The sequence below is a fragment of the Rousettus aegyptiacus genome, unplaced genomic scaffold (assembly GCF_014176215.1).
Source record: "Rousettus aegyptiacus isolate mRouAeg1 unplaced genomic scaffold, mRouAeg1.p scaffold_m13_p_15, whole genome shotgun sequence".
NCBI lineage: Eukaryota > Metazoa > Chordata > Mammalia > Chiroptera > Pteropodidae > Rousettus > Rousettus aegyptiacus.
Window position 1 is genome coordinate 7846666 of NW_023416290.1, and position 19086 is coordinate 7865751.

A 19086-nucleotide genomic window follows, 5' to 3' on the forward strand; every position below is an offset into this window, starting at 1 on the left:
CTTTGAGTAATGAATTTAAAAAAGAAGAAGGAAGACAACTCGATTTATCGATGTAGTCAAATATATATGTTAAGCAAAAACATGTCAGTGAACAAAAGATTTATTTTTTAGGTCCTTAAAAATGAGGGAAACTTTTTGCAATTAAATTCATCCTTCTTTCAGACTCCAATGAATAAAAGTCACTGTATGCTATTCTAGGATGAAATATTAAATTGTGCAGATGGCACAGAAAGACCTTTCGGGTTGTATTATTTTATTTGCCATGACCTTTTTATTCCTTCTATTTACAACGTATTCAGTGGAGCAGATATTTCACTTGCTATCGTCTTCAGTGATTAGTGGTGTTAATATATTATTTTCAAAGCGCCTGTTACGTCTTTATAAGTCTCTTTGCTGTGGGGCTAGATTTCTGTGAAGGATGTGTAAAATCGGGCCTCGGATGGCAGTAGGACCAGTGCATTTATGTATGAGTTGTTACAATGTTTATTGTGGTGTCATAGATAAAAAATGGTATTATAGAACACCTTGCATGAGTAGACCTTCAGTTTCAATGTTCCACGTTTGGGTTTCCCAAAACCTTGAACATTCCTTTTGCTATATTGCTTGATTCATGAACCTGTCCCACACAAAAAATTATGTTATTTAAAATGGTTGTAAGTAAGTTCTGAAATTATTCCATGAATATGTTTCTCATTTTTTTTCTTTTACTCTTTAAAGAGATAATATTCAAAGTCTTAGGTTCTCGAAGCTATTGATTTGAATGAAGCCTTAGGAACTAACTTCTTATGTCTGGTGGCCCCAGGTGTTTATCACCATTTGGAGTTGATTGCGTGCTGTCCTTACAGATTTTATTCAAGTCTTCGTCTTAATATTTATTTCAGTAAGCATGATTGAGTGCCAGCCGTGTAGGTATAGTCTGGAGGTGGAAGTAGGTGAATTACCAGTCAGACTTTGCATGCAGCCTGTTTCTCATGACCCTAAAGATATGGCTGATCAAAAAGCTGGAAAAATGTGCATTCGTAAAAGTGAGAATATTCCAACATTTCGATTTCTGTTCAGAAATAAGGTATCTGTAAAACACAGTATGTCTCATCTTATTGTTAAACATATTTCCTGTAAGAAGATAATTAACAAAAATCAGATCATGAAAATAAAGCCACATAATCAGTCATTCAAAGGAAGTCTCCACTGAGTGTCCAGTACAATAAGGACAGTAAATATTAGCTGTGTTGTCGTTTTGTATTTTATATCAATCATATGCTTATGTTTTTATCACTAGGAATAGTGATGTTCCTAATTTTACTTTAAAAATTACTTTAAAAACTAATTAAACACTAAAACAAGTATCAGCATGTAGCTCATAGGAAGAATCTCGAACGTCTTCTTAACTGAACCATTATAATGTTCCCATAACTAACTTGTAAGAAAGAAAGCTGGCTCTCGGAACTTGCACAAAAACGTTGGAAAGAGCATGCACTTAGAAAACCAGCGTTTGAAAACCATCCAGAAGGTCTCAGGTCTCTAAAAGTTTGCTGACTAAAAGCCAGCTTGATGCAGAGTGTTGTCTTGATCAGTCCTTTGTAGCCATTGAGAGGGGTCAGCTGGGAGGTGAACACCCCATGACCTACTGACCTCCCGTCAGTCTTTGACCATAAATTATTAATTAACATGTAGAATTCATACCTAACCTAGAAACCACGGGCTCTCTAGAATTTGTCATTCAGATTCTCGAGACTATCTAAATAAAACGTTGCCAATACCAAAAAGGGTCAACCGTTAGTATTTTGGGGCTTCAGCAAACAGTATTTTGTTTGTTCATTTGTTTAGTTTTCTCATGTGATAGTCTCTCATAATTCACAAAAGCCAGAAGTGTATATTCTTTACGTGTGAGTGATCTGAGATGTTTAGATGTAAGCACATTCAGAAGACCTAGTCAGGGAAGGGCTGCCTGCGCGAGACTGTGAGCCTGAGGTAGGAAAGACTGGAAGAGTCTGGCAGATTGCGTGACCATCAGGGCAAGGAACGTTCTAAAGCCGAGGACGCAGCAAGGGCAGGAGCAGGAGAGCGTTTGGTGCTTGAGGGAGAGGCCGGTGTGGCCCAGCTTAGTGATGGAGACGCCGAGACGAGAGAGGTGGGGGCAGGGACACAGGGCGTCCCAGCCACAGGGGGAGAGTTGGTCACATGTCATAGGAAGTCATTCAAGGATTTCACGGGAGGATGGGAAAAGATCTGATTGAGATTTTTAGGTAACTTTGGCTGTATGCGGAGAATTAATGGTAGAGGAGGAGGACTGGGAGAGGAGGCAGGGGGCTTATCAGTGGTCCGATGTGCTAGCCGTGGAAGTGGAGAGAGCAGATCGGATTCTAGATTCTGCTGCAAGTAGAGAAATCAGATTTGGAAATTATCCGGGTTGGGCTGGTGGGCAGCAGGTCATAGAGAAGAATGCAAAGGCCATTCCCAGGTTTTCGTCTTGAGCAACTGCGAGAAATGAGCATGCGGAGAGGGGGAGGAGCGAGGTTGGAGGGGAAGCGGAGTTTGGTGGGCGACGGGTTTGAGACGCCTGTTAGACATCGAGCTGGCCCAGGCAAGGGGGCCGTTAGAAGGCAAACCCAGGACACGGGGCCGCGGTCAGGGCTGGAGATGTCACAGGGAGAGCCGTCGGCACACAGCTCAGACGACAGGCTCTTCAGGCCCTCTGGGCGCGATGCCCCCCTCGCGTCCATGGAGCACCTTCCTTGCGCTGGACCCTCACGGGCAGCCTGGCGTCTCACTGTTCAGACAGGTGCTAGAGACGCTGCCGAGGACGTCGAATGGCCGCCTGAAGCACGCAGGAACGCCTGCCGAGTGTTCTCTTCGTCGGGCAGAATTTGCTCCCAAATCCCATAATCCTGCCTCATAACAATCTGTGGTCCAGCGAGGCTTCTCGCCGCCCGTGCTGCTCGCCAGGGCGGGCAGAGCCCCTGCATCCCTTCCGTTCCGCCGAGGCCCACGGAGCCTCGGGCAGCTCGCGGCCGGGCCTCCCTCGTGGGAGCACAGCTTCCCGCTGTCCCCTACTCTGCAGGCCCCGAACGAGGCCGGCGAGTGCCTGCCAATGTGCGAGCTGCTCTGTCTCTATGGGAACCCGATATTTGAGAAGTAGCTTAGTCACAGTAGCTTAGGCCACTCAATGAGTAGGCCATTCAGTAAGGGGATACAGGATCTGGTTGATATGATGCAAAACTGGGGCATGTTACAGCAATGGGAACGTCCCACCTTCCGTGTAATCCTAGCTCTGGGAAGCAGGCGCGTGGGGCGCTGGGAGGAAGTGCTGTTTTATCACAACGGGGATGGGGACTACGAGCGGGTGCCAGGTACAGTGCAGGCTTGGCTAGGGATGAGCGAAGAGACAGCCTGTTAGCGGGAAAATAAAGTCCAGAGGTGGTACCGAAAACTCGGTGGTGGTTAGCGATATCTGTCCCCACTTTCTTTGATGTGTTTTTAGAAGTTGCTTTCAAACTCGGTCCAAATTCCCTGATCTCACTGGCGAAAACGAGTCTTGATCGTTTTCACTGGACGCTCTCTTTAAGTCGAACAATAGAATCCAGTTGTTATATCAAAGCGCACACCCCAAACTTGTTTTGAATCCGTGCCGTGCTGATGCCCCAGGCGTGACGCCCCTCCTGCGGGGGCCTCCCCGGATGTCTCGGCCCACGGCTTTATTGTCCCGGCGCCTTCCCGTTCTTGCCGGTCACGCGGATTGGGCTAGAATCGGCCTGAGAAGCACACTCCTCGTTTTACGTAACAACCTAAACATGAGCACTGAAGACAACATAAAGCTTAGCATTTTTCATTGTAGGTCCTCTCTTATTAAGATACACCCGATAGTGTGATGTAGCATCAGACGTAAATTCAGATAGCTCTAGACTCAGATCAAAGCTCTGACTTTTCAGGGTTTTTTTGTTTTTTTGTTTTTTTTTATAATCTCGGGCAAATTATTTATTCCTACTGAGCCTCAGTTTCCTCATTTATAAAACTGGCTACTTGACTTGCAGAATTGTCTTAAGAATCGTATCTCAGTTGTAGCAATTATGCCTCAGTAAAACTGAGGGAAAAACAAAGATTTAAGTCGTGTCATGAATTTAGGGCCCAGCACCGTGTCTTATGAATAGCAGTAACCCACCAGTGAGAATAGCACATTGATCTTGTTACCTGTTGGCCTCGTACCTGCTGTCTGAGCGTTTGTTTTATAATGCATCAGGCTTCTACGAGGATGCCAGTTGTCTTAGTGACTTCAGATCAACAAAACCTCCCCAGCGAGCATAATACTGTGGTTATTCAGCACACCGATGGAAGAAAAATCTGAAAGCACCTTAGCCCATTTTATGCAAACACTCCAGTTAGCCAGTAAAGATTGCTGCTCTCACCCTATTTTACGGGGCATCGCTAACCTCCAGAATCCTTTGAGGGGTGACTTTTTTCCACGGTGGCTGGTGAAGAAACTCAGCATTTAGCATGGCGCCAAAGCAGCCAGGCACCCCGTGTCCTCCTCGGACGGGAGAGGGTCTGGTCCCTCAAACAGAATGATCTGTCTTGTGCGACCTCCATACCACAGGCTGGCAAGGCTCTTCGGCGAAAAGTCAGATAGTAAATATTTCAGGCTGTGTGTGGCCAGCTGCCTGTCATAACCACTCAGCTAAAGCAGCCACAGACAATACGTAAACAAATAAATGTGGCTGTATCCCGATAAAACTTTACTTATAGTTCCCAAATTTGAATTTCATGTAATTTTCATGCCATGAAATATTATTCTTCCTTTGGTTTTTAAAAATCTAGACCAGGGGTCTAGGTCAGAAATTGACAGACTGCATGCTGTAGGCCAGATCTGGTTCACGGCCTGCTCTCCTAGGTAAGAATGTCACTTAAATTTTTTTAAAGAGTTGTTTTAAAAGAAGAAGAATGTATTTCAGAGACTGCACGTGGTCTGCATTGCCTGAAATATGTATTGTCTGTCCCTTTAGAGAAAACGTCCGCCCCTGCTCGGCATCAGGCTGTTGTGTTGATTACTTTCACTCCTGCCCTCAGGGCACCAGGGCGATTCAGTGACAGCCACACTGTCCGGCTAGACTGTAAACTCAGTGCAGACACCACGTGTCAGCATCTGGGGCCCCACCGCGGCACATGCCAGCACACGGATGTGTCAGGGTAAGCGAAACAGCTGGAACAAATAGGCCCAGCGTGCTGTGGCTTAAACAGCAGAGACTTGTCTCTGGTTTAATGGTCTCAAGTGCATCTTCTGGGTTGCTAGGCTTGGGCCAGGTTTAGTAGAGCAGATGAGGTTGTGCCATCTCACCATGTAGCTTCTGAGGCTTCTGTGCTCGTTGTCACCCACTCTCCAGCCCCCAGAGAGAGAGAGCAGGGCGGGCATGAATGGGAAGCTTCGTAGGCCAGGCTCAGGAGGGGCACACACCTCTGCCGACACAGCCCGGTGCAGCGGAGGCAGGCTGATGAGACCTCGCTGTGTGTGCAGGAGGGAACGGAGAATGGCCTGTGGAGGACAGGTAGCAGAGGGAGCCGCACTTCTCGGTTAAGGACTCTGTGACAAACGAGTGCACCCCAAAGCTCGCTTGTCAACCCTCCTGGTGGCTCTGGCCATCCCAGTGCCCACAGGCTATGTGACAGGTGTGCCGAAGAGTGATGAGTCTCCAGTTCAATCCCAAAGGTTAGGTCCCTGGTTTGGTTTTCTCCTTCTGTGCATCCACAGCGAGTTAGATCAGGATGGCGAGAGGATCTGTGGTTCTAAGTATAGCTTTTGGAATCCGTGGAATTACATGGAATCTAAGCTCTCAAAACAAACAGTGCTGTTGACTCTCGGGGAGGGGGGGGGGGGTCCAGGTTCCAGCCGGAAGAGCCTTCTTCACACCTCCTCTTTGCTCTCAGCCCGGCCGTTGGCCTCTTTCCCTGTAGCTGCCGGCCCCTTCCGACCGGCACGGGAAGTCCTCACGTAACGCCCTCAATAGGTTCTTGGAAACGGTGACCGTCAGTGAAACAACGTGTAATGAAACCAGTTTGGCCACAGGCTAATTGACAGAAACAAGAGTTAAGTTCCACAGCATATTTCTGGTCACAACAGACTTCCAAATAAAGACCCAAAGACTTCTAACGTGAAACATTGAAATTCCGACTGTACAGACATTTAAGAAAGGTCAATAAAAGCCAAGTAAGATAATTTTCCAACTTGCTGTCCCAGTTCAGGGTCGCAGGTGTCCGGAGCCTGTCCTGGCAGCCCAGGGTGCCAGGCGGGACCCACCCTGGACAGGACGCCTGTCCATCCCAGGTCACTCACAGCCACACACACTCAGGCTGGGGCAGTGTAGACACGTCCATACCCACCCCGTGCCCATCTCTGGGACGTGGGAGGAACCCGGAGAAAAGCCCCAGCCATGGGGAGAGTGCGCAGTTCCACACGGCGGCCCCTGCTGGAATCAGCTTTCTTTCTCATCACTGTTGGAGCACAACGTGATTCAGGGACCTGCTCTATGTAACTGAAATGCATGTTCCTGCGACCTTAAGTTGGATTACACCTTATTTTTCTGACGCGTACGTGTTCGTGGGAATGTGGTGAACGGCTGTGGACTGTCACAGCTCCCCAGCCACCCAGCAGCCTGCCTCTGCCCGCCCCGGCCCTCCTGGCTCCGTGGCCTCAGGAGAAGCATGTGACATCTGAGTTGTCCTGTCTCGGTCTTCCTGTCTCTAAGATGGAAGTCATCACAGGGCTGTTGGGGAGCACTGTAAAAGCACCTGGAAGGGTATTCAGAGGCACACTATAAGTAAGCTGGCGTGGCTTGTTTTGGGGGTTCACAGGAGAGAGTGGGCAATAGTATATGTTGTGCTTTTCCAGGCAGCAGGGGGAGAGAGGTAGAAGCAGAGAATAACCGCGCAGAGAAAGGCCGCACGTCTGTAAAGCATATTTAGAGGGCCAGACTCACAGAAGACGAGCAGCAGGAAATGTGTAGAAATGTCATAAAAACACGGCATCTTTGTCCAGCTTTTACGGTTTACGCCGCTGTCTCACGTTTAGTATCCAATTAGTTCCTTCTTTTTCTCCAATGGGAAACCTATGGCTGAGAACAATTAAATGATTAGCTCAAGGAAACAAATCTCTTAACTGACCACAGGAGGAATATAATCTTTCTGATGGGCCTGTCGCCCCAGAGGTGCCAGGATTTTGTGCAGCAGGCGTGGGGGTGCCGTGAACAATGTTAGCACAGCGTGGTGACACCCTGGAAGTGTACGACTTGGAAGATTCATCCGACAGCAAAGGAGATTATTGCAGCGCTCCTGCTAGGAAATAATAAAGGCCTAAGCGAAAGGCCGCGACCCTGGGCAGGAGAGAGAGGGAGGAAAGCGCTTACCGGTGAACCCCCCCCCCCCCCCCCCCCGTAGGCCCGTTGATTGGATTTGGCTGTTTGGCCTTTTCGCTGGCACTGCGTGGGTCCCCACCCGTGCAGACCGGTTTGGCCAGGTCTGCCCTGGCCTGCTTCTTCCTCCTCCCTCTTTATACCCCTGGCGATCGACCCATGTTTGGGGTTCTTTGGGGTTTTTTTTTCACAATCAAAACTAATCTTTGGAATGGCGAGCTGCTTTCTCTCATTCTTCACTTGGCCGCTGTTTTCACGGTGTCGAAAGGGAATCTCTTAAGGAGAAATTTGAAGCGGCCAGGTGTCACATATGTAATCAGTAAAATGACCTGACCAGCCCCACCACAGGTTCGGGTTTTATTATATTTTTTTAATCATTCAGACTGTAGTTCAACCGTGATTTGTATTTCATTTGTATACGCGCTCTCAGGGTAATCCAGATTATTTCTTAATTGGCCTTAGAACTACACCCAGCTCCTAAACCTTGGCATTTCATGCCAGCTGTTCAGCGACAGGGCTTTATAAGATTGCGAAAGTTAGGATTTCATCGATGCCATTGATAACGAGCCGAGCGGGAGGTCGTCAGTGGAACCTTTGGGTCTCGCAGGTTGTACATATCATTTACCTAACACTTCTAGTAATATTTTTTTTAAAAGAAATAACATTTTAGCATATTTTTTTTTCCTTCTCACAGATAAGGGAGCTACTTTTCTAATCTTATCTTTAATCCTTTCCTTGTGAGCAGCCAGCGTGGGGCCTTGAAAATAAGCCAGTCCTATACTCAGAGTGCCCGTTCTTGTTTTTCAGCTTTGTTTTCCCCAAAACAAAAAGATCTCGAATTTGGAGAATTTACTTAAAAGGACATTCAGGCCCTGCCGTGTGGCTGTAATGTTAGCATTCTAAATAAGGAGCTATTTAAGAGGTCGAAAATGGGTATTTTTCCCTTTTATTTGATCCATACCGCCCAGAGGTTCGTTGCATACTTGACAGGATTTTCACATTGACCAGCAGACCTTCATAAACCTGCTCCACGTTAGTCACACCTCACCCAGGCGCCCCAGCTCTGCTCAGTGGGGGCTTAGCTGCCCATGCAGGACGGGTGCAGGTGGAACTTAAAAACCTTACCTTTTATCCCGTAAATCCAAAATGTGAGTTCGTATCCTAAGGAACTAGTCTCGCTTTCCGAAATAGTTGAACCATCCGCTAGCAACTCTTTCTCGCCTAGGATTAATTCTTTAAAGAGCAGTTTTTAAAACACAACAGGCTACTCTTTGATCCGAAGTCGAAGAGCGATTGCTGGGAGTGTGTGTAGATTTGATCTCGTAGGTGTAATGAGGTACATATTCAACTAGAGAGGCGAAAGACGTTTATCGTATAGTTAAAACATACTTATAAGCCGAAAATAGTAATAGGTAGAAATTTAAAAGCAAAATTAATTTTTTTTTGGGGGGGGGTGCTTCCGGGAAAATAAACCCCCAACACTGGGGGTGCTTTGTGGAACCCAGTTACCAATTTCAGAATGCTGTGGCTAACAAAAATTAGAACAATGACTTTGATATTAAAATATTTCTTAAAGGGCTCAACTTAAAGAATTTAAATTGGACAAATTTACATTGCCTTATGTGTTTGCTTGGTTTGTTTAACTGTTAAATCTTTTGCTTTTTGATTTAGGAAAAAAATGGTTAAAAAAAATGAAGGGGCAAAACGTGTGAGGGTGTGTAAATAGGAACCAGAGCTACATTAAAAATAGAACTTTTTTTTTTTAATGTTTTACTGGTTTATCTAAGCAATAAAGAGATATTGCTTCCTTATTAGCATTTGGTGCTATTTTTAGTTCTTATAGTAAAACTGAAATGACTTACAGTTCTTTTTGGGCTACACAAGATCTAAAGTAATATTTGGCATTTGTGGTATTAAATCAAAGCTAAAAAATCTTGGGACATATCTTTTTAAACAGTTACAGAAAAAGGGAGAGAGATTTTTATGGTCAGATGAATGGTTAGCTTTAAGATTTCTAGAGAAAGGAGAAGGCATTTTATTTTTATAGGATCCAGAAAAACATTCTGGATCCTATTCTAAAAACCCAAGAAGAGATAAACACGTTTTCCTAAAACTTTCCATTTTGAGGCTCAAAGGACCATGAACACTCAGAGCCAAAGTAGAATTTTTGATAAATTAAATGAAAATGGGTTAAGAAAATCATTTTGAATCAACCTCCATTGGGAGTGTGGGTACTATTAGATTAAATTGCTATTTGAAACTGGGAAGTGAGAATTGGGGGTGATGTATCCCGTCCTTCAGAACAGTTTTTGCAGTGCTTACTTGAAAGATAGTTAAGATCACGTGTCATCTTCAAACACTGGAGTCAGCAATTCAAATGTAACTATAATATTTCTCAACCTAAATGGGCAGCATGAACTTCAGCCTGGCCACTGGAATAAAGCCCAAAGCAGGTGAGAAGTTACTCACTGCCCCTTGTCAACAGGGACCTGGAGCAATTCACCATGGTGTCCCTGTTGAGGGAGGTCCCACGCTAACATCTTGTGGTCCCCCTGTTAGGACTACCCCAAATTTAAGACTCCATCAAGAGGATTTGTCATGATAGAAACAATAGATGGTTCTCAGTGCCTTGGCCTCTGGCATACAGTCGTGTAGTCGAAGTCATGATCAGCGAAAACATCCATGAATTCAGAAAGTCGTACCGCCAAGCTGCACACAACACAGCCTCCCAGTGTGGTACCCAAGACGCACACTTAGCTTTACAATCCTCTCCCGCCTGAGTCACCCTGTTTCCTGGCCTGACACGAGCGAATCATTCAGAAAGTCAGTTTTTCATAATTTATTGAATACATACATGGTAGTGTAGTAGGCACCTGCCGTAAGTCCCGCCTTCAGGGTGTTTATAAATTAATAAAGGAGGCTGTCAGTAGGGAATGAATGACTCTTCAACAGCGCCCTTCACTGGGGCAAAACTATTCTGAACTAGTGCTGCCGTAAATCCACAAAGGGCGAAGCGGCAGAATCTCCAAAGGAAAAACAGTGTTCAAAAGGAGACAACCCCCCTGTATTATTCATAGCAAGCCTTCTCCAGTAGCTACAGTCATTGAACTGGTACGGAATAGCTCATACGAGGATGTCGAATGACAACGCTGGCAGTGTGGATCAGGGAGATTTTAGGATCCACAAGGGCTATACCCCCGAAAAATAAAGGCCAGGGGCCCTAAGCGAGACGCTTCTAGAGTTATGGCCCTGGGAGTTCTCCCTACAGCTGATGGACATTATAATGCGACACCGCTGTTCCTAACCGCATGAGACGTGGGTCCCACGGCTTCAGTTAAAAATGCAGGCGTTCCTTTGGTTTTCTGGACAAGAACATCCCGTATGATAAAAATCAGTAGAATTCGTACCGGCAAAGCTGTGTCTGACATACTTTCTAGTGTGTTTTCTAAGTTTCACTTAAGTCCGGGTACAGATTACCAAGCAAGTCTTAATACCTTTTCAACAAATAGTGGTATGTTGAGGAAATTTGCATGGCTTTTACAAGTTCGACTTTAAAAATTTGGCATTTTAGAAGCATAGTTTGAGTGTGCTTTAGATTTTCAAAAGAAGTATTTTTAATCCATAGTTTTACTACCAAAAGATCTTGGTGGATATTTTTTACATATTAAAAAAAAAATGAATTACAGATTAATTATATATGAGAGTAGATGGAATAGCATGATGGAACCCAGATTAACCCTCCTGGCTTTAGTCAAGTCCAAGGTGATCTTGTATCTATGCCCTTACCGCACGAGGCCATGGTAAAATACACGTAATACAAACTCGACCTTCTTAGCACATTTGAAGCGTGCAGTTCAGCAGGATTAAGTGCATTCACAGGGTTGTGCAACTGATTCCAGAACTCTCCGTCTGGCAACACTGACAGTCTGTGGAACAGCACCTGGCGACCACCACTCTACTCTCCGTCCCTGTGATTTTGACAACTCCAACTACCTCGTAAAAAGTAAAAATCACATAGTATTCATCTTTTTAAGAGTAGCTGATTTCATTGAGCATAATCTCTTCAAGGTTCATTCACGCCGTGGCATGTGTCAATTTCCTTCCTCTTCAAGGCTCCATCGTAACGGTATGCACGTTTGTCAGTGGACAGTTGGGCTGCCACTACCTTCTAGCTCTTGTGAATAAGGCTGCTATGAACTTGGCTGTACAAATATCCCTTTGAGACCCTGCTTTTATTTAGGGTACATACTGAGAAATAGACCTGTAGCATCGTATAGTAATTCTACGCCCAAGTTTTCGAGGAACGGCCATACTGTTTTCTGTAGCATCTGTACCATTTTACATTCTCACCTGCAGAGTAGTCCGTCAGTTTCTTTGTAGCTTCATCAACACTTATTTTCCATTTTGTTTTGTTTTTATAGTAGCCATTGTAGTGGGTATCAGGTGGTATCACTGTGATTTTGATTCGCATTTCCTAATGATTAGTGATATTGAGCATCTTCTCGTGTGCCTGTTTACCATTTGTATGTCGTCTTTGGAAAAATATCCATTCAAGTCCTTTGCTTATTTTTTAATTAGGTTTTTGTTGTTGTTGTTGTTGAGTTGTAAGAGTTCTCTAAATATCCTGAATATGAACCTCTTATCAAATATATGAGTGGTAAATGTTTTCTCCCATTTCATAGTTGCCTTTTCTCCCTATTAATTGGGTCCTTTGGTGCACAGAAGTTTTTAGATGTAGAGTAATTTATCTAAGTGAAGCCTGAAGTGTGACCAGTATGAGAGTATGCATTTTTGGTGTCCTGCCCCGCATGCAAGAGTTCTTTGCAAGTTCTGAGTACAGTTAATTTAGAAGAAACTTTTTAAATTTCTTTGGCCAAGTAGCAAAAGAGGGGCCCGCTAATTCCTTGTGTTGGGACTAGTATTAGACCTGGTCCAGGGGAGAGACGAGCAGGCCGCCTTCGTCGTAAGCTCTGTACGAGACAGTTTCATCCCTTGTCGTCCTGAGGGAATTGCTAGACTGAAGTGCGAGGCTAACAGAACAGGCCTACAGGAGCAACAGGGTCTTCATCCCGTGGCCGAATCTGGTGGCAAGTCTCCGGATTGCTGTGGACCATGCTTACTGAAAAATGCATTCGTCCTGACCCTTAACGTTTACCGAATGTCCTCGCTCATCTATGAAACAAAACAGGGCAGCAAGAGGCCATGTTTTAGTTTTCCAGTGTTCCGATACCCACATGTGTTGATGGACACCCTTTTCTTTCATTTACTTCAAACCAGATAGTAAATTTTCAACACATGAATTCAACACTGATGGGCATAAGAGGCTGAATTTAATGGTATTTTAGCATTTCTGTGTGCTGATTTTGTCTAGAATTTCTTTTTAAACATTTTCATATCATGAAGTTCTCAAATAATAGTAGTGATAAGGCTGAAAATAAAAGAAGCAAAGAATGGCAGTGGGCTGAGGATGGTTCTCATGATATCAGTACAGGACAATTATAACTTTAATCTCGCCGAGCAGTTCTGTGTTCTAGATACAGGAGAAAAAGATCTTGAGGGAATGGGAGAATTAAAGATCATTTGCTAAAGAATGAAAGTAAAAACATTGCTTTAGGCGTGGGTCTCCCTCGGCAGACATCATCGTTTAATTGTTCTCCCTAGCGTTGCTTTCTGTTGAATAGAAATAATAGTCTTTTGCTTAACTCGCAACAGCCCTGGGCAGCCTGGCATTGCAGAAAATTCTTTTACTTTAGTTAAGAAGACATTTGCAATGCAATATTATGTCAGAATAATTTAGGGGAGGGGTTACATTTCATTAGTGTGTGTGTGTGTGGGGGGGTATGGTGTGGTATTAGATGCTGTTTGTTTTGTTTGGGTTAAGGAACAGCTTGAGAAGGTCTCCACTGATAGAATTCCCTGAGCCTAAGAGCTGTAGTAAATTTGTACTGTTTCTTCATTAAACAAGAATGACAAAGCAATTGTAGTTTCTTTTTTTCAGCCTCTTCACTACACTATTCGGTTTTTACTAGGGACCTAAATTGCAGAGCACAGAAGAATATATTTTGCAGAATGTTGTAATGCATGCCACTGTCGAGTTTAAAAAAATATATATCGTATGCTGATATTATGCTAACATTATACACTTCATTAAGTAGATAGGTAAGTATTGGGAGCAGTTACTCTAAGAACGCACTGCTCTTTAATCAGGCACAAATTAATCGGGTATTATTAATGAACATGTTTAATACTATATTCTATAGATAGAATGATTTCAGGATTCAAATATCCATTTATTTTTCCTAAGCTAGGTATCTAGGCCTTTTTCCCCCCAACACTGAACACTAACAACTAATAAAAAATCAAAATTAATATTTTATTCTTTCTTCATTGGAAATATTCGAAATACTCCGTTTATTGTTTTTCATTCATTTGTGCCTCCACCCGACTTCGGGAAAGCCCCTGTGCCTGACACTGTGCGAGGTTCCACTGTGCGGAGATGAGGATATAGGGATAGACAGCAGTACAGACAGCTGTGCTACCCAGCAGCCGGTGAGCCCGGCTGGGGAGCATCATGGCGGAGACCCTGGGCTGATGCTGGTCAGAGACCTCAGGATGCGAATGTGACAACCAGTGCAGACTGACTGTGGGCCCCAGTTTTCTTTAAGGTCTTTTGTGGAAACTTCCATCAGAGCTCCTTCACTTTTATATTAGGCCTCTGTCTAGACATAGACATCTTTTAAAGAAGATTTCATGATTAAAAAAAAAAAAAACGTTAAAAAGCTTATAAACAGGTCATATGTTGAGAGGTAAGTGAGAGAAGCAAGAGTCAGACATTTATGGGCCTTTCGCTCTTGTCGAAGTGCCTGGATGTTCCCTAAAAGAGATAGGAGAATGAGACGGGCATGGCGAGTCCCCGGGCGGAGGCCTATGAGGGAGCCCACTGTGTATATCTACAAAAGAGACACGTGGCTGGGGGGGAAATAAATTAGATTTGGTGTGGGGGTCAAAAGAGTCTGTTTAGAAGAACGCCAAAGTTTCCTTCTTTTGGAGGATGCTCTTCTCCAAAGAAGGAAAACAGGGGTTTTCCGGGGGAAATATGATGCTCCGTGGGGCATCCAAGTAGAATTGACCAATAGGTACCTGATATGTGGACACACAGTTGAGATCTGATTTTAATGGCGGGGAGTGGGGTGGTAGATGGAGTCATGGGTGTATTGGGGTCTGTGAGGCAGTGTCAATAGGGTGAGAAGTAGCTGAAAACAGTCCTAAGGATCAATATCATTTAAGGGACAGGTGATGGACAATCATTCTGAGAAGATGCCCAGGAAAGTTTGATAGTGTGGTAGGCACCAGGGAAGGAGAAATGTCAAAAAGACATTAGACAGAAGTAGCAAGTGCCACAGAGCGGTCAAGATCAGCAAAGAATGGGCATATCTGGCAAAAGGGTCTACTCAAAAAGAGGTGTTTCTTTGAAGTGGAGGCAAAGCTCTATAATTTTTCAAAAGCAACAAAACACGGGGTTTTAAAAGCAACCGTTTCATGACTGCAGTTCTGGAATTCGTTACGGCAAAGCACGAGAAAAGAGTAAGATTAAGCCGAAGACATGGTGATTTTAATGTCTCAGTTTTGGTCTAAAAAATGTTTCTTCTCTCTTTTTCTAAATATGCCAAAATAAGCCATCAAACTATGACTAACTTATTTACCGTTCGATGTTAGCTTTTATCGTTATTGGACTTGTGTCAGACATTTAAAAAATGTGAAAGGCATTAAGAGATTATAACAAAAATGAAATCTAGCCTCTATGAGAGCTACAGTTGCTAGAACGTGTAAGCAAATCTGTGGACACGATCATCTGTCTGCTCTGCTGTTGGTTTCCTCTGACATGGAACACTTGAGGTGACATGACTCTGCACCCTGCCCGCTTTGTTATCACCAGCAAAGCACCCCACCACTGACGCTCACTGTCTCTGTCTCTCAGACCAAAAGTAGGTGTCCTCTAGAGCTCTGCTTTTTGAACTGTCGATTGTGACACGTTAGCGGGCTATGAAATAGAAAATATCAGAGTACACCCCACATGGTAAGAAAACTCTTCTTCTGCCTACATTTCATTATTTCAGCTGTGTGTGTATGTGTGTGTGTATGGGGGCGTCGGGGTGGGTAGATACATAGGTGTATTACTAGATCATAGTGCAAAATGTATTTTTTTAAAGGTTTGTTTATTTTTTATGGCGACATTGGTTAACGAAATCCAGTAAATTTCAGGGATACGCAAAATGTATTTTTCACTGTGGTTAAGAAAAAGTTTGAGAAACACAGCTTTCTGGACTAGAGCCCCATCTTATTCTAAAATTCTCTCATTTCAGTTAACTCTTAGACTGTTCTTTTACTGTAGTAAATGTTTTGTGACAATACTGCAGAGTGGCAGGTATAAAAACTGTTAAGGCATGAAAGCTAATAACAAAAGAGAAAAACATTAAAAGGTAAATAAGGCCAACATCTGTGTTATATTTGACCACAGGACTGAACAAGCCTTTAAAATTTATTAGTATTCCTACTAGCAAGCCATTACTCTAATTTATGAAGAAAAGTTAAAGTATGCTATATATTAACAAACAATGAAGTAATTCTTTTGATGGTGGCATAAATAAGCAACCATATCAAGGAGAAATAATACTTTTTCAAAAGTAACAATACCACGGTACATAAATTCCAGGATTGGCAGTTAAATAAATGTGATGAGTCTCTTCTGCCTTGCCACGTAAAAAGATTCATTGACCTAGTTATGAGACAAGTCGGTGTATTTTTACGGGCCTGAACTAGAGGGAGTAAACACCTTAGTCAGGTGTTTTGTTTTAGAAGCAGCTGTTTGAACTCACCCCACTGGTTAATTCTGCTCTAGAGCGTATTTGAGCATTTGCTTTTCTCAGCACTCCTGCTGATAATTTAGAATCCAAGTGAGTGAGCAATTTCCTGTGAAAACAAGATTCAATGAGGTTTTCTTTACTTATTGGTAAACTGTTTTTAGTTCTTCTAAGCCTATGAAGTTTCACAGAGTTTAGATGGCATTGGACAGGGACAGTTTGAGAATGCCAAGGGACATGAATCATCGCGCGCGCGAAAGTCGAGGGAAGTGTTTTCACCCATCCGTCCCGCGCAGCTCTTGCGCACTCTCTCGGCCTCTGCGTTTTTCTTTCCTCTCTGCCCTCTTATGAACCTTGGGGTGTTTGCTAAACCCTTTGCCAACCTACTCCCGCCCCCCACCCGACATTTGGCAATGCTGTGTTCTGTGCCTCCTTTCCACTGTCGGTCCGCTGGCAAAGAAGGTCTAAGCAGGAGAGGACTTAAGACCAGCGATGCCATCCTGCCATGTTTTCCCAAACCCTCTCCTGTGCCTCGTCTGGCATTTTCGAAAGGTAGACCCTGGCCTATGTGGGCAGGGTGTCTGTGGGGCTAGCGGTGCGGGCGGGGCTAGTGGTGTGGGCAGGGCTAACGGTGTGGGCGGGGCTAACGGTGCGGGCGGGGCTAGCAATGCGGGCGGAGCTAATAGTGGGCGGGGCTGGCGGGGTTGACTCCACCTCTCTGGCCACAGCTGATTGGCCCGTGGCAGGCACAATGAGTCTCCATTCCCATCGCTCCATCCCCGGCCACCTGAGGTGTACAAACACGTGCCCTTGTGCCGAATTAAGGCATAAGAGTACTTCTAAAAGAATTTTAAAATTCCGCTCGTTCTGTGAAAACAGCGTGTTTGCCCTCTAGCCATCTGATTTATTAGATGAGCGAAGGGAGGCCCAAGGAGGAGAGAACTCTGAAGTGAGAGAGCAAGTGGAGGCACCTGAGTCTGGGCCGTGCGCCATTCTGGCATGACGTCAGCGTCCGCGGAGGCGGCGCTTGAGGTAGATACTGAGGGACATGGTAGACCGGATACGTGGGGAGTAGAGAGCAAGACACAGGCAAGTCTCGAGCTTCGGAAAGGAAACAGCAGAGAGGTTTATGTCAGCCAGGATTCGATAGCAAGAGTTGTATTTTCTCTGGGTTTTATGTTCTTGCCTATAAAACCCAAAGACGGGTGATACACAGAGTATACCCCAGCCAGATTGGGGGGGGGGAGGCTATGTGAAGGCATAGTAACCTATTTCTCTAATTAAATGATGATACCACTAGAATCTGTACTTCTTCAAGAAGTTTGCTATGATAATAAAATAGTGTATCAGAAAGGACTGTTCTTTGGAAAATTTTAAATGCCATGCTTGTGTAAGTTGGTGGTGTTACTAGAATGCCAACAAAACTTTCAAGAACTCACATCCTGGCATCCTTTCTCTACAGAAATGTTTTCCTTCTTCACTAATTACGCAGAATATCCACCATGAATCATGTTGTTTCCTTAGTTTGCTACATTAGGAATACAGTAACACCATAAAAACCTGCAAATATATTTATATTCTCCAGATTCATCTCAGTGCCAGTGACTGTCATCAGGATGTGGGTTGTGTGAAGTGTTGAGTAGAAGTCACTGGACGCCTCAGAATGCTGGTTCTCCCCTCTGGGTACAGTCCTGGCTGTTTGATGACTGGATAGTGTCACATGAATGTCAAGATCAGCTGCCTGAGCTGGGCATGGTGCCAGGTGGTCAGAATGGCCATCGCTTCCTACTTTGAGTATTCTAAAAATTGGCAGGCAGTCTGAATAAATAAAAAATAAGGATAGTTATCATCTGCAATAAAATTAGTACTTACTGCCCTTCTCCTTCTGAAATCAATCCATATGTATCTAGTTTCCGATATTTGTGATGATGGTTTTAGACACTCTTAATGGATTGTGGTATAAAATAAACAATGACTTCTTGATTTACTAAATTTTTGCTCCTGAAACAGACATTTGAAACTGGACGTCCTCAATTTTGCATATCTAAATAACTCTAGATTTTATATTTCTGTAACACTTTAAAAAGCAAGTTACTTCTTATGCAAAGTACCAACAACATTTGGGGTACTTTGTAAATAAAATTAGTCACTGAAGTTTGCTGCAGAATAAATTATGCACACCAAAAGCGTCTGGAGCCCGAGCTGCCCAGTGGGTCACTTTTGGCCTTTCCCAACACAGACTCCCTCTTAATGTGACACTAGATTTTATGTAACCCAAGGTATATATGTTCTTGACCTGTAAAATTCTTATTTTAGGATCCACCTACTTCAGTTTCCCTTGGACTGCGCATGGAAGAGATGATTTTCAACTTGGCAGACACACATCTATTTTTCAATGACTTAGAAGTAAGTTCAGTTATTTTATACACACTTCATGTTGCGTGTCTGAGAATAGGTGATTGGTCTTATAATAATGAGATATTATTTTTAATACGTAATTGGAATAATGAGATCAAGTAATTGTCGGTTGTATGGTGGTGAATTTTGCCTTCATGATGTTTGCTTTGCTTGGGCTGTCGTATTTCAAAGTTAGATTCCCCATGATTAAAATTGGACGTTAAGAATTGCAAATATTCAACTGTGTTGATGAGCAGAAGCTACGGATTTCTCAGTTACATAGTCACCGTTGAGATAGATTGCCTTTAGAATCCAACAGAATTTGTGAGACTCGCATATGCTGTCCGCGTCAGACTGTCACTGTATTGGGTTGGTTGCTTTTCCTTCTGGCCGGCCCAGTTTTTGGATGACAATTTAGTCAGGCCTCTCCT

At 44.0% G+C, this 19086-nt stretch overlaps 1 protein-coding gene across 1 annotated transcript in view; it reads left to right on the plus strand.

Moving 5' to 3' along the window:
* Positions 1 to 19086, plus strand: part of EYA1 (EYA transcriptional coactivator and phosphatase 1) — a 144696-nt gene that overhangs the window by 78833 nt on the left and 46777 nt on the right. The window contains exon 12 of the mRNA XM_016153718.2: positions 18575 to 18664. Coding sequence (XP_016009204.2) covers positions 18575 to 18664 — 90 coding nt within the window. The remainder of the gene's footprint in view (positions 1 to 18574; positions 18665 to 19086) is intronic.